At 39.3% G+C, this 16,362-nt stretch overlaps 1 protein-coding gene across 4 annotated transcripts in view; it reads left to right on the forward strand.

The window, feature by feature from the left end:
- LOC129552321 (phosphatidylcholine translocator ABCB4) overlaps positions 1–16,362 on the forward strand; it is an 80,892-nt gene that overhangs the window by 19,381 nt on the left and 45,149 nt on the right. For all 4 annotated transcript variants that reach the window (XM_088833813.1, XM_055420609.2, XM_088833811.1 and 1 more), the window contains exons 8-12: positions 2,632–2,756; positions 8,306–8,477; positions 11,121–11,234; positions 13,120–13,230; positions 13,448–13,573. In XM_088833813.1, the coding sequence (XP_088689939.1) occupies positions 2,632–2,756; positions 8,306–8,477; positions 11,121–11,234; positions 13,120–13,230; positions 13,448–13,573 (648 nt within the window). The remainder of the gene's footprint in view (positions 1–2,631; positions 2,757–8,305; positions 8,478–11,120; positions 11,235–13,119; positions 13,231–13,447; positions 13,574–16,362) is intronic.

Here is a 16,362-nt window from a genome sequence, read left to right on the forward strand (position 1 = left end):
CTATGCAAGGGATGTGGGTGTGATCCCTGGCTGGGGAACTAAGATCCCACATGTTACATCCAAAAAACGAACACATCACAGTTATTACCTCAATTACAGTTTTTGCACTCTTATTTTTTTTTCCTTGTTTTAAAATCAACAAAATATTATGGATTATTTTTATTTTTTATGATTATTTATTGGCTGCGTCAGGCCTTAGTTATGGCACATGGGATTTTTGTTGTGCTGCATGGGTTTCTCTAGTTGTGGTGCATGGACTTTTTAATAGTTGTGGTGGGTAGGCTCAGTTGCTCAGTGGTATGTGAGATCTTAGTCCCCTGATGAGGGATGAACCCATGTTCCCTGCACTGGAAGGCAGATTCTTAACCTCTGGACCATCAGGGAAGTCCCTGCACTGTTGTTATTACTTTGGGTAAATCTCCTGGCATAGTAATTTAAATTAGATAAATCGTTATGTCCCTATTTAAGGAAACATAATTTAAAAGTTATATCGCTCAGTTAGTCACTCAGTCGTGTCTGACTCTTTGCGACCCCATGGACTGCAGCCCGCCAGGCTCCTCTGTCCTTGGGATTTTCCAGGCAAGAATACTGGAGTGAGTTTCCATTCCCTTCTCCAGGGGATCTTCCTGATCCAGGGATTGAGCCTGGGTCTCTTGCATTGCAGACAGATTCTTTACCATCTGAGCCACCAGGGAAGCCCAATTTAAAAATATAACTTCAAACTATTGCATGAATATAAAACATTTAATTAAGTTGGATTTGCTCTGTTTAATTGTGATGGTTACATGGCACTCTGCCAATTTTGCCTTTCAGTAAAATCCACATAACCTGTTCCATTTCAGCCAACATTCCAGGGTTGAGAAATTTTACTGGCAATTTTTGCTCATTTTGGGGTTGATGATTTACTTAATAGACGACTGGTGTCTCTCGTGTTTCGATTCTTCCTTTAGCTTTCTCCTGAAGCATCTTGTTTAGCCACCTTATAATTCAGTAGACTATCCGTGAGTAGGTCTGGAAATGCGGTTTTCAAAGTGATTAAAAATCATTACACAGTAACCAATACTTTGGCCACCTCATGCGACGAGTTGACTCACTGGAAAAGACTGTGATGCTGGGAGGGATTGGGGGCTGGAGGAGACGGGGACAACGGAGAATGAGATAGCTGGATGGCATCACCGACTCGATGGACATGAGTTTGAGTGAACTCCGGGAGTTGGTGATGGACAGGGAGGCCTGGTGTGCTGTGATTCATGGGGTCGCAAAGAGTTGGACACGACTGAGCGACTGAACTGAACTGAATAATAAGGATGGTGAATCCTTTCCAAGCAGTAAGATTTTAGTTTAGTTCAGTTTGCAATCAATAGAGAAAAAATGGTAGTAGATGTGGAACTCAACACTATTACCAAAAACACTGTCTAGTGAATTATATGGGAGAAGGCACTGGCACCCCACTCCAGTACTCTTGCCTGGAAAATCCCATGGATGGAGGAGCCTGGTAGGCTGCAGTCCGTGGGGTCGCTAAGGGTCGGACACGACTGAGCGACTTCACTTTCACTTTTCACTTTCACACATTGGAGAAGGAAATGGCAGCCCACTCCAGTGTTCTTGCCTGGAGAATCCCGGGGACGGGGGAGCCTGGTGGGCTTCTGTCTATGGGGTCACAAAGAGTCAGACACGACTGAAGTGACTTAGCAGCAGCAGCAGCAGCAGTGAATTATATGTGCCTTTCCTTTTCCTCACTCTTTTACTGAATCAAGTCTGGCTGCTTGAAAAAAATCATCACTTGCAAAAACTGGTAGAAAGGAAAGTTGTTTTTAATCAGAATGCTGGCAATCTTGGGGAGATGGTGGACTCAGTGTCCACCAAAAACCGTCTCCAAAGATTCTGTTCACTCATGAAATATTTTAAAGGGGCAAAGGAAAGCATCTCAGTTAATCATCGTGACAGAGGGTCAGAGTTGGCAGTCCTCCCCATCGTGCAGACCTGTGAGCAGGCTAGTCAACTTCTTGTGATTTTTCTTTAAATGCTATCTCTTTACACAGTTTATTCATGAGATTACTGAAGGGGAAGCCAGGGAAGAGACCTGGTCATTTGTTAATGACTTATTCTTTATTACTACATCTTTGATCTATGAAAAGAACCAACAAGTTAGGTGAAGTATCGTGTGATCAAAAGATTTGAAAGGGGGACTTCCCTGGTGGTCCAGTACAAGGGGTGCCAGTTCGATCCCTGGTCAGGAAACTAAAGTTCTACATGTGGCCAAAAATTTAAAAAAAAAAAAATTATGCTAGGGCTGGAGACAAGCAGAGCATGGGGATGATTGGTTTAAGGTTAGTGGCATGACAGACAAAGAGAGAGAGAAATCAATAGAAAATAGTAGTAGATGTGAGAGCTTTTTCCTGCCCAGAGCTACTTACAGCTTCCCTGGGGAGGAGTTCATTAAGGCAGATCACATCTAGCCTTTGTAGGGGAATGGAAGAAGCTGTTGGGTGTGGTACACTGAGTGATGTTTGCTTCATATCCACAGTTTTTGGTAAAGGACAGGGTTTGGGAAGAAAAAGTTGAAGAGTTGATCAGAGTGTCTTTTAACGTTTTTCCCTATTTGAAGTCATGTGTTTCTCTTCTTTCCAGATACTCTCAGCATTTAGTGACAAAGAACTGGCTGCATACGCAAAAGCAGGTGCCGTGGCAGAAGAAGCTCTGGGGGCCATCAGGACTGTGATCGCTTTTGGGGGCCAGAAGAGAGAGCTGGAGAGGTCAGGAAGGTCCTTTGTCCACTGGCTAAAAGAACTTGCTTTTATTACATTTTGTTACTTATTCTTTTCTGGTGTGAGGGCTACAGTCCGTACGATCACAAAGAATCAGACACAACTGAAGACACTTCTAGCACGAAGGCATGCACACGTGTCTACTGCTTTCCTTTGCCTAATATAAACCCCTTACCCACAAGACATAGCACCCTTTATTGATGGCTGGAGTTTGTCAGACTTTACAGCAGGGTTCTGACCATTTTTGGCTACCCTGGCGGCTCAGATGGTACAGAATCCACCTGCAATGTGGGAGACCTGGGTTCGATCCCTGGGCTGGGAAGATCCCCTGGAGGAGAGCATGGCAACCCACTCCAGTATTCTTACCTGGAGAATCCCATGGATAGAGGAGCCTGGTAGGCTATAGTCCATGGGATCACAAAGAGTTGGACATGAGTGAGTGAGTAACACTTACACTTTCTGAACTTCTTATATTCCATGAACTTCTTTGAAAGTCTGATGAAACCTATGGATTCCTTAGAATAATGATTTTAAGTGCATAAAACAAAATACGTAGGCTTACATAGGAAACCAATTATAATGAGGCATCGTCATCAAAACATTTTTAAAAGTGTGATACAGTAAATCCACGCAGATAGATGGGGAAACAGTGGCTGACTTTATTTTTCTGGGCTCCAAAATCACTGCAGATGGTGACTGCAGCCATGAAATTAAAAGACGCTTACTCCTTGGAAGGAAAGTTATTACCAACCTAGACAGCATATTAAAAAGCAGAGACATTACTTTGCCAACAAAAGTCCGTCTAGTCAAGGCTATGGTTTTTCCAGTGGTCATGTGAGAGTTGGACTATAAAGAAAGCTGAGAGCTGAAGAATTGATGCTTTTGAACTGTGGTGTTGGAGAAGACTCTTGAGAGTCCCTTGGACTGCAAGGAGATCCAACCAGTCCATCCTAAAGGAGGTCAGTCCTGGGTGTTCATTGGAAGGACTGATATTGAAGCTGAAACTCCAATACTTTGGCCACCTCATGCAAAGAACTGACTCATTTGAAAAGACCCTGATGCTGGGAAAGATTGAGGGCAGGAGGAGAAGGGGACGACAGAGGATGAGATGGTTGGATGGCATCGCCAACTCGATGCACATGGGTTTGGGTGGACTCTGGGAGTTGGTGATGGACAGGGAGTCCTGGCCTGCTGCATGCAGTTCATGGGGTTGCAAAGAGTCGGACACGACTGAACGACTGAACTGAAATCCATGCCTCTGTTTTTAACCTTTTGAATATCAAGAACTAACTATAGGTCTAATACTTACTGTAATTCAAAGTAGGTCTGTAGGAGCTCCTATGGACACCTTATCTTCGACAAAGGAGGCAAGAATATAAAATGGAGAAAAGACAGTCTCTTTAACAAGTGGTGCTGGGAAAACTGGTCAGCCACTTGTAAAAGAATGAAACTAGAACACTTCCTAACACCATACACCAAAATAAACTCAAAATGGATTAAAGATCTAAATGTAAGACCAGAAACTATAAAACTCCTAGAGGAGAACGTAGGCAAAACACTCTCCGACATAAATCACAGCAGGATCCTCCAAGACCCACCTCCCAGAATATTGGAAATAAAAGCAAAAATAAACAAATGGGACCTAATTAAAATCAAAAGCTTCTGCACAGCAAAGGAAACTCTAAGCAAGGTGAAAAGACAGCCTTCAGAATGGGAGAAAATAATAGCAAATGAAGCAACTGATAAAGGATTAATCTCCAAATTATACAAGCAGCTCCTGCAGCTTAATTCCAGAAAACTAAGTGACCCAATCAAAAAATGGGCCAAAGAACTAAACAGACATTTCTCCAAAGAAGACATAAAGATGGCTAACAAACACATGAAAAAATGCTCAACATCCCTCATCATCAGAGAAATGCAAATCAAAACCACAATGAGATATCATTTCACACCAGTCAGAATGGCTGCTATCCAAAAGTCTACATGCAATAAATGCTGGAGAGGGTGTGGAGAGAAGGGAACCCTCTTACACTGTTGGTGGGAATGCAAACTAGTACAGCCACTATGGAGAACAGTGTGGAGATTCCTCAGAAAACTGGAAATAGAACTGCCATATGATCCAGCGATCGCACTCCTGGGCATACACACCGAGGAAACCAGAATTGAAAGAGACACATGTACTCCAATGTTCATTGCAGCACTGTTTATAATAGCCAGGACATGGAAGCAACCTAGATGTCCATCTGCAGACGAATGGATAAGAAAGCTTTGGTACATATACACAATGGAGTATTTCTCAGCCATCAAAAAGAATGCATTTGAATCAGTTTTAATGAGGTGGATGAAATTGGAGCCAATTATACAGAGTGAAGTAAGCCAGAAAGAAGAACATCAATACTGTATATTAACGCATATATATGGAATTTAGAAAAATGGTAACCTGAACCCTGTATAAGAGACTGCAAAAGAGACATAGGCATTTTAGAACAGTCTTTGGGACTCTGTGGGAGAGGGTGAAGGTGGAATGATTGGGGAGAATGGAATTGTAGCATGTATATTATCATAAGTGACCAGTCCAGGTTCGACGCATAAATTTTCCTCTGTTCAAAAAATAAATAAATAAATAAATAAACTCAAAATATGTGATTACAAAAAAAAAAAAAACAAAGTAGGTCTGTGGGTAAAATGTATATCAAGATATCTGTAAAAAGTGGAGCATGATATGAAAATGATCTGAGATTTCTGTTGGCAACAGAGTCACAGTTACTGCTGACACTACAGAAGTTTGTTGCTTGCACTTATAATCGAAGGAAATGCTGCACTTTGGTTAGGAGTTAGCAACATTAAAAGTGTAAATTTTCCCTGGTTAAATTCCTTAACCAGGGATTCCAGGTCAAGTACCTCTGCTCTAAGGGGAGTTGACAGACAAAAATGTATGGGCCAGAACAAACCCCCCTAATAAAGGCTACTTAACTCTCCTACCAGTTTTCTTTAAATAATAACATACCCTAATATAACTGAAGCATGACTCCATGTAAAATATTTTCTTTCGCCATTCTGAGGGACTCCTGATACCCACGACTCTGTGAAAGAGAAATTCTCTGGAAATTCTCTAGTCTTGAAAGCAAAGGTTCCCCACTCCCCTCTTTTTCATTTTCTGTTTTTCTATTCCTTAAGTCCTCTTGACAGCCAACCCGTGCCTGGTTCTTAACCTCTTCCTTTTTCTCTCTCACTGCTGCTTCCTGCACACAATAGCCCACACACCTCAGGATGTGAGTGTAATCAGTGCCGCTCCATTAGCTGCAAAAGACGGGCCATCTGAGCAAAGGTAATTACAACACGTCCATCACTGTCCCCGGAACCCGTGTCCCATTGGGGCTGATGTAAACCTCCTGCCCGCACCTTGCAGCCGAACCACCTGGGATTCAGCACAGCGCTGGCCGTGGGGTGCCAGCTGTCTCCCTGGGGACGCAGCTCTGCTAAGTCAGTGCATGGCCCAACACTGAGGAAAGAACACTGGAGAGTTAGGTGCTTTAAGTAATTAAGAGATATAATTCCTGGTGGCAGGATGCATTTTTAAAATGAATAAATTCTCAGCATCTTATTTGGTTAAACTAAAAAAGATATGATGCTTGTTTTTGTTAGAAACATTCTAATGGATGTGATATTTTCCCTAAAGTTTCATTGTACATCCAGTGGATTTTTTCTTTTCTGACTTTAAGGAGCCAAAATTAAATTTTATGCACTCTCTGCATCTAGCATGGAATGAAAAGCTTAACTGAAATTGATGGAAAAAAACATTGTTGTTTAACAGAACCATTCTAGACATGTGTACGGTCATGTCAAATCCCAGAAGCCAGTAATAGTGGATTTTAGTTAATATTTAAAATTATGGTAATAATAGAATAAATGGTATTTAAGAAGAGATTAAATTCTAAAACAAAAGCAATAATAATAAGAATAGGATTTATCAGATTTTGCCAAATATGTGCCAGCACTGTTCTAACAACTTTCTGACATTGTCTGTCAACCTCACAATCATCTAGCAAGGTAGGCATTATTAGTAACTCCATTTTATAATGCCATGTCAGCAATATGGATGGACCTCGAGCTTGTCATCCTAAGTGAAGTAAGCCAGAGAAAGACAAATAGCCTACGATAATACAGAGCCTAAAAAAATGATACAAATGAACTTATTTCAAAACAGAAACAGACTCACAGACATAGAAAACAGATATATAGTTACCAAAAGGAAAAGGAGGGGACGGGGAAATTAGGAGTTCAGGATTAACATATACTCGCTACTCTGTATAAAATAGGTAAGCAACAGGGACCTACTGTATAGCACAGGGAACTATACGCAATATATTGTAATAATCTGTAAGGTAAAAGAATCTGAAAAAGTATGTGTGTGTGTGTGTGTGTGTGTGTATAGCTGCAATCCCTTTGTACATCTGAAACTAACACAACACTGTAAATCATGATTCAATTTTTAAAAAGTAATTCCATTTTACAAGTGATGAAACTATAATCTAAAAAAGTTGAGTAGGAAACTATATCCCATAAGTAGTGACTTCTTTGTACCCTGTACCCTGGCTTAATCAAAAACAGAACAAAACAGAAACCAAAGCGAAGCAAAAAAGCCAAGGCTGGAGTATAAGCACACAAATGGGTAAAATTCCCATCCCTTACCCAATGGGGTCAGGCTTCCCTGGTGGCTCAGATGGTAAGGAATCTGCCTGCAATGCAGGAGACCCAGGTTCAATCCTTGGGTCAGGAAGCGCCCCTGGAGGAGGAAATGGCAACCCACTCCAGTATTCTAGCCTGGAGAATCCCATGGACAGAGGAGCCTGGTGGGCTGCAGTCCATGGGATCAAAGAGTCAGACACTACTGAGTGACTAACACTTTCACTTTCATCCAGTGGGACAGCAGAGAAGACAGATTAGCCTGTCTTGAGAATATAACTGCTTTAAGAGTCCCAAATAGTGTTCACAGTTTACATTTTGGTGTCATTCCTGGCGGGCTTGGTTTCTCTTCTTCCTCCTTAACCTTGACTTGTGATGCTGGCCATGAAGGTTGATGGTGAGGTTCTCCCAGGATTGGGAGTTCAGGCCTGGATCAGCTATGGGAACACTGGTGGGACTGGTGGGGACTCAGCGAGATGGGTCCAGGCCAGTAGAGAAAAGGCTCAGATGGGTTCTGGTCCAGGCTGACCCTGCATTGGTTCAATTCCTGGGAAGGTGGGTATCTCCACGGGTTTCTTGTTTGGTGATTTTTGTCCCTTAAACCTCTAGCTGTCCAGGAGGGGAATATAGCTAAGATTATGGATTCTTAGGGTTCAATCCCTGGGTCAGGAAGATCTCCTAGAGAAGGAAATGACAATCCACTCCAGTATTCTTGCCTGGAAAATTTCATGGACGGTGGAACCTGGTAGGCTACAGTTCATGTGGTTGCAAAGAGTCGGACATGACTGAGCAACTTCACTTTCACTTTCATGGATTCTTATTATCGTATTTCCCCCTTCATTTTCTGGTAGGTTTCAGAAACATCTAGAAAATGCCAAAAAGATTGGAATTAAAAAAGCTATTTCAGCGAACATTTCTATGGGCACTGCCTTCCTGCTAATATATGCATCGTATGCGCTGGCCTTCTGGTATGGATCCACTCTAGTTATAGCCAAAGAATACACTATTGGAAATGCAATTACAGTAAGTCATTTTCCTAATATTTGTGACAAATCTGAAAATACTGTTTATCTATCTACCTCTCCTTTCATTTTCCTCCTTCTTGAAGGATGAACCATGGTTCTAACCTTTTTACTTGTGGCAAATCTTTGCTCAGTCCTGTGGGCAGAGCTGGCCTTCTAGAATACACAGAGCATAACATGTGGTTAGACCAACTGAGAAACATATGGAGCATATAAAGAAAGATGGAAAGAATTTATGAATGAACAAATATCAATTGGCACCATCTGCATTGTGCCTGTGATTTTCATTATATAAGAAAGTAAACATTATTATACATGGGTCATAGTGTGAGAGAACATTAAATTTGTATCATATTGGCTATCCAAATACAAGATGAAAAGTGATTTTAGTCTTTTTTTTCTTTTATAAAATGAAAATAAGTTCATTTTATGATTAGAAAAATTATACATACTAGTTATACAAAAGATTAGAATACTTTTAAAAATTAGAAATTACTTACAATTAGAATTACTTATGATCTAAAAATCCATATACACTTAATGATAACTGTTGGTGTATATCTTCCAGATTATTTTCTGTATATGAGTTTTTTTCCTCTTGAAACCTAAATTGTATTATGCGTATCTTTTTGTAAATTTTTTTATAAACTAGCAACATATTGTGACCTTCTTTCCATGTCAGTGGTGGTCAGGACAACACGTAACCATTCAACTAGCCATGTTTTAAAACCTGTACTTCCCTGTCTTTCTAAACCGAGGACTTGGAACAGTTTGACCCCTTGATGATGACTTAGGGGCATTGTGAAAATTTATCATTTCAGAATGTTGTCTAGAGTGGTACCTTCAGACCCCCATTGAAGTGCTGAGGGCTGTCTGGCTGGATGAGGTTTCGTCACTGCCGAGTCTGGTTTTCTCATGTGGGTCCCCTCTCCTTGCCAGTGTGGAAGCTCTCCACCTCTCTTTACTTCCTCATTTGCTGAATTGTGCAGAGCAGGGAGATTGAGCCCTGACTCTGGCATTCATCCTCTCTGGCCTGGTCTCCCCATGTGTTGGGTGTAGACAGTGACTCCTCCCAAATAGGAGAGCAGAGTGACCCCCATGATGCAGGGAGCCCAGTGATGCCCTCTTCATAAAGACCAAGAACTCGAGTGTGTTAACTTTATAGCATTGCTTCTGGTAGGGACATTTTTTGCTCTCTTGCTGGTCTTTCTCTGTATTGCAGACAGTAGATAGATATTTGAGTTCTGGTATGTTAAGTGTTATTGTTATTTGTCATCTCCTGAGAAAAGCCAAACTATAAGTAGATGTTTCACCATGCCCAGAGAGAAAGGAGTCATTTCTCTTCATTTAGGTTTTTCTCAGTTAATGTATGTTAATAACCTGGATTCCTGAAACTACAATCTTGACTTTTCTGTATCAATTTGTTTTCCTGGTGAAAAAAAAAAATGAAGGGAAATGTGTTAAGTTTGTGTGCCATCAGTTCAGTTCAGTTCAGTCACTCAGTCATGTCTGACTCTTCGGGACCCCATGAATCACAGCACACCAGGCCTCCCTGTCCATCACCAACTCCCGGAGTTCACTCAAACTCATGTCCATCGAGTTGGTGATGCCATCCATCCATCTCATTCTCTGTTGTCCCCTTCTCCCGCCCCCAATCCCTCCCAGCATCAGAGTTTTTTCCAGTGAGTCAACTCGTCGCATGAGGTGGCCAAAGTATTGGAGTTTCAGTTTTAGCATCAGTCCTTCCGATGAACACCCAGGATTGATCTCCTCTAGATATGTGTGCCATAGTACAGACTAATTGTGTAAAGGAATTATTAATTAATGCACACAGATGTGATTTATAATGTATGAACCGTTACTTTTTAATGTTAAAAATCTTATCAAAATGTATAATATATATAACATGGCACTTTTTAAGGGACGTTATATGGGGCCAACATCTACCTTGTTTCATTTTGAACATTCTGTGTAATTCCATGTATCAGTTCAATTCAGTTCAGTTCAGTTGCTCAGTCGTGTCCGACTCTCCGCGACCCCATGAATCACAGCACGCCAGGCCTCCCTGTCCATCACCAAATCCCGGAGTTCACTCAAACTCATGTCAGTGATGCCATCCAGCCATCTCATTCTCTGTCGTCCCCTTCTCCTCCCGCCCCCAACCCTTCCCAGCATCAGAGTCTTTTCCAGTGAGTCAACTTGTCGCATGAGGTGGCCAAAGTATTGGAGTTTCAGCTTCAGCATCAGTCCTTCCAATGAACACCCAGGATTGATCTCCTTTAGAATGGACTGGTTAGTACTGAATAACAATACTGACGGAAAATGTTTTCCTAGGTGGCAATGGCTTCAGAATCAAGGCAACAGGAGAAAAACTAGAGAAATCCTTCTGATTTTGTCTAAGACCAGGAGAAGAACAACCAATAGTTTGACAAGATGAAGAAATATTTTTGAGGTTGAAGAAACCCATTTGTGCAACAAAATTCTGTAGTTACCTTGTAAATTTTGCTCTTGTGCTGAAAAAATTTTCAAGGGATAGACCTAATCTTGATCCTTTGGGTAGCCTGTGTTCCAAACACATTGTGTTTGAGATGACAGTAGAGACTGGAATGGGACATGTAACTTTTCCTTGTGTTCTTTTGCTCAGGTCTTTTTCTCAATCCTGATCGGAGCCTTCAGCATTGGACAGGCTGCTCCCTGTATTGATGCTTTTGCCAATGCAAGAGGAGCAGCATATGCGATCTTTGCTATTATTGATAGCGTGAGTCATTTATTATTATTAATGCTGAAAAATTTTTTGAGGCCTGGATAATTAAATCTGGCTTTATGTTAAATGTCCTGTATAAATTCCGTTCCGTTCCGTCACTCAGTCGTGTCCGACTCTATGCGACCCCGTGGACTGTAGCCTACCAGGCTTCTCCGTCCATGGGATTCTCCAGGCAAGAATACTGGAGTGGGTTACCGTTTCCTTCTCCAGGGGATCTTCCTGACCCAAGTGACATGAAAAACCTCTGCTTATTAATGAATAAAACCAAATGCCTCTTTTGAATATTTGTGAAAGTTTGAAAAAAATACCTCTTTTTCAAGGTTAATTATTTGCATTATATTCTGAGTCTGAGAACTCACAGGATCCCAAGATCAATAATCAAAACCAGCTCTAAATGATGAGGAAACTTTTTTGGTTAAGCCTAGACTTGACTATTTGTAACATTCACACTGGTTCCAAATTAAAGAATCAATACAAAATAATAATAAATAATAGAAATGGGATTTCAAGTGAGGAATAAATGAGGTTAGGAGTGCTTATTACTGTACCTGCCTCAAGTTAGGGTTTAATAAATTTAAGTTTTGAGTTAGCCAATTGGGGAATAAAAGGTAGAATGTGCTAAGAACTTTCATAAAGGAGAACAGATTTTTTTTTTTAAGAGAAGGATTCTCTCTCTAATAAACTTTATTTTAAAGAAAACATATTTCTGAATGCTTATCTTTAATCAAATAGCACTGACCTCATTTGGGAAAGTACATCTGAACTAGTGTGTTATTATTAGAGTTCAAAGCAAAGATGTTTGTCTTCCTAGTTTTTCTCCTTTTCTCTTTCATTTTGTAGCCAGACTGAGAATATTATGCTTTGTAGACAGGATGAGTGGGTGGAAAAATGATTGGTGGGACCAAAATTGATAGTAAGTTTTGCTGTGGGTTTCCCTCTCTCAAAAAAAAATGATCACTGTATATATGACATAATTTTGAATCAATTGTATTGCGTAGTTATTCTGACTGAAGTGAAATAAAGAAAATCATTTTGAGACATTAAAGGTGGTCTCTGCATTTACACAGAGAAAATGCTAACTAGCTAACTGAAATGTAATTGTCTGGTCGAAGCAATTCCTGCTTCATTAATCTAAGTCATGAGAAAATTGTTCAGCTTCTGCATATATTGAAAATTTACATCATTCCAAACTAAGTTGTCCCTAAATTGTTCAATCTTCTCAATCCAGTCCATCACACTTATTGTTTAGGAATAAGCTGCTGCTGCTGCTAATTCGCTTCAGTCGTGTCCAACTCTGTGCGACCCCGTAGACGTTAGCCCACCAGGCTCCCCCGTCCCTGGGATTCTCCAGACAAGAACACAGGAGTGGGTTGCCATTTCCTTCTCCAATGCATGAAAGTGAAAAGTGAAAGTGAAGTCGCTCAGTTGTGTCCGACTCTTAGTGACCCCATGGACTGCAGCCCACCAGGCTCCTCTGTCCATGGGCTTTTCCAGGCAAGAGTACTAGAATAAGCTAATTTTCACTAAATGCTGAAATACCTGGATATATCAATTATAGTATATTTTGTAATTGCAGTTGTAGGAATGTCCATTTAGAAAATTTATGAGGATATGCCAGAAACTTAAAGTGAAATATCATATGAAATGAAAAGAATATATCCCTTATGTACTTTTTAAGAGAAACCTATTTTCAGAAAAGGAATAATTCCTTAAATACATAAACACAAACACACACACACACACACATATACAGTCTTCAACTTGGGTTCTGACTCACATGAAGGGAATTATGCTTTTCTGGGTCCTGTTTTTGGAATTGCTGAAGTGTATTCCTTAAAAATGCTATGATGGAATAGCCATTGAATTTTGTTTTGTTTAGGATCCTAAAATTGACAGTTTTTCAGAGAGAGGACACAAACCAGACAACATCAAAGGGAATTTGGAGTTCAAAGATGTTCATTTCTCTTATCCTGCTCGGCCTGATGTCAAGGTATTATAAGTTATATTTATAGGGATTCCTAATTTAGATTGATTGTTTAATCATCTTCAGGAATCCACAGTCTCTATTATTTTCATATGTATGTGCCTTTTCCTTTGGGGGTTATAGTCCCTTATTTAATACTATTTTTCCAAATTTAAAATGGAGTCCGATTACTTCTCTTTCAGGCTTTTGATGTGAAGTGTACTCTTTCTCTCTTCCCTTAAAGATCTTGAAGGGCCTCAACCTGAGGGTAGGGAGCGGGCAGACGGCGGCCCTGGTTGGGAACAGCGGCTGTGGGAAGAGCACAGTAGTCCAGCTGGTGCAGAGGCTGTATGACCCTGATCTGGGAAGGGTAAGTGGGAAGAACCCCGCTCTTCAAAACGGGAAGCTGGGTATCAAATAGCCCTTAAAAATTTTTATTTTGGTAACATATTTGCATGTGAATCCAATTTTGGTTAAAAAAAAAAAAGGCTATGGAATTGCAGTGCATCTGGATAAGACCTTCAAACCCTTGGGCTATTTTGACAAAAGTAGTCAAGATGATAAAACTCAAAGAAGCTAGACTGCTCTCCTCTGTTCCAACTAAGCTTTTCATAATCCACTATGTCACTGGAGAACAGTCATCCAAACCACTGGGAGGATTATTCTCAATGACTTACTGAGTTTGGTTAAAAATGTTCCACATTAGTAATTGTCAATAAGCTTGTGTTCAGGGTCACAGGAATCTTAGGACAGTAATTAAATTCATCAGAGACAGTTGAGTTTTCTTCAGTGTTGGAATATCTGAAGGGGAAAGTGGAACAGTCTCCAAGAAACTGGGGACATGAGAAACAGTAATGGTCTAGGGTATAGTTTTTTGATCTTTTAAGATTTTTATTATAAATTCAAACTTCCAGAAAAGTTGCAAGTAAGGAACTCACGTACACTCTTCACCCAGATTTATTCATTGTTTTCATTTTGACCTTCTTGCCTTGTTGTCATTTCTTTCTTACTACATGTTTGTGTGTATAAAACAGCACAAACATACACTGTGTGTATAAAACAGCACAAACATACACACCGGTTTGTTTCTGAACCTTTGAGAGTAAGTTAAAGATATTATGTCCCTTGACCCTTACATACATTAGAATATAATTTCTTTTTAATGTTATTGGATTATAGGTTGTTTTACAATGTTGTGTTCGTTTCAGGCTAGTATAGCAAAGCAGAATGTATTTTCTGAGAAGACAACATTCTCTTAATCACAAAACAATTATCAAAATCAGTAAATTTAACATTAATACAATAGGGGCCCACAGTAAATATTCAAATTTCCTCAGTTGTACTGACTTGCAAACATTGAGTTTACCTGACTTTGAAATGTATTATAATTATGGAAACAGAAGTTTACAAGTTACACAGAAAAACAAAAAAAAACAGAAAAGCATTAATATAGGCCAGAGATTCTAGGATACACAGATTATTTACTTTCTTTAATAAAATTAGCAAAATTTCTTTGGAAAATCTGATAGACCAACTAGGAATATGGGCCCCTTCTCATTTCCTAAAGCAAACTCTAGGTTGGTTTAAGTATAAACAGTTTTCTTCATTTTTAAAAAAGAACCTAGTAAATACTTACATTGAGGATAAGAATTTGAAAACATCTTATTTTAAAAATTACTATTGGAGTAATACATTTTTAAAAGAAAATACATGTCAGCAGGAAAAAAAAGTCCTCAGGAATTCTGTAACTCAGAGATATTCACTGTTCACATTGTTATTTAAGTTTGCTTACTGCTGAAATGATGGAAAAAATGCCCATGGTACAGTTGATCGATTGAATTTTCCCTTAAACCTCTCTCCAATAAAAATCAGTAAAGCTATAGTTTAAGAAAGAAATGGAATGAAAAATTTATGATATATGGTAAACTATTACATAACTATTTTATAAATTAATATGAATCTATTAGACGCTGTGAATATGCATATCTTTTGAAAATAAATGTAGACTTGTAAAAAAGCTTCAAGAAATGCTCAATTTCACTTATATATGAATTAAATATAAGCTACACCATACACTTATTAATTAGAAAAGACAGATTAATATGATAAAAGCCAGTAAATTACAGTGAAGCAAATATATATTTATATATTCCTGCTGACACTGTGAATTATTAAAAATCTTTTTAGAGAGTTTGTTCAACCTTTATTCAGCAAATAATAAATACCCAACATGTGCCAGTCATTGTGTGAATTAAGCCATTATTATTGGAGAAGAAAAAATAAAACATACTCTTCAGTCAGGTAATTCTGTCCTTCTACAATGATTGTCCTTCAGTGCTCTTTGCAAAAAGCCAAATACTCAGCAGGTGGGAAATGCTGAAGTACATTATGGTATTGATATATTTACGTAGAGTAAAACATCGTAATGCCATCAAAGTGATATGCAGACTAGGTAGGTAAATGGACATTTTAATTCAGATTTAATAATGGTAAGCAAAAATCCTAGTTATGCCAAAATACATAACTCAATATATAATCATTTATGGAGAATATTCCATCCATGAAAAACAGTATACATAAGTAATAAAATCAAAAGAGACTTTATTTTTAGCCTTGCACATTGCTCTTTATTTCCAATTCCCATTTCTAACCACTGAAATAAGTTAAATATTAGCTAAGGTGTTTTTTTTTTTTGTCTTGTCAGCAAACAGATTTTATTGAGCTATATTCTAAAAATAATATGTAAAGTTCTGATAAAGATGATTTAAAAGATGATTTTACATTCCCACCAACACTGTTGGTGGGAATGCAAACTAGTACAGCCACTATGGAGAACAGTGTGGAGATTCCTTAAAAAACTGGAAATAAAACTGCCATATGACCCAGCAATCGCACTCCTGGGCATACACACCGAGGAAACCAGAATTGAAAGAGACACATGTTCTCCAATGTTCATCGCAGCACTGTTTATAATAGCCAGGACATGGAAGCAACCTAGATGTCCATCAGCAGACGAATAGATAAGAAAGCTGTGGTACATATACACAATGGAATATTACTGAGCAATTAAAAAGAATACATTTGAATCAGTTCTAACGAGGTGGATGAAACTGGAGCCTATTATACAGAGTGAAGTCACCCAGAAAGAAGAACACCAAT

Source organism: Moschus berezovskii, chromosome 3 (assembly GCF_049115385.1).
Source record: "Moschus berezovskii isolate FMDL1 chromosome 3, NW_MosBer_1.0, whole genome shotgun sequence".
NCBI classification, from domain to species: domain Eukaryota; kingdom Metazoa; phylum Chordata; class Mammalia; order Artiodactyla; family Moschidae; genus Moschus; species Moschus berezovskii.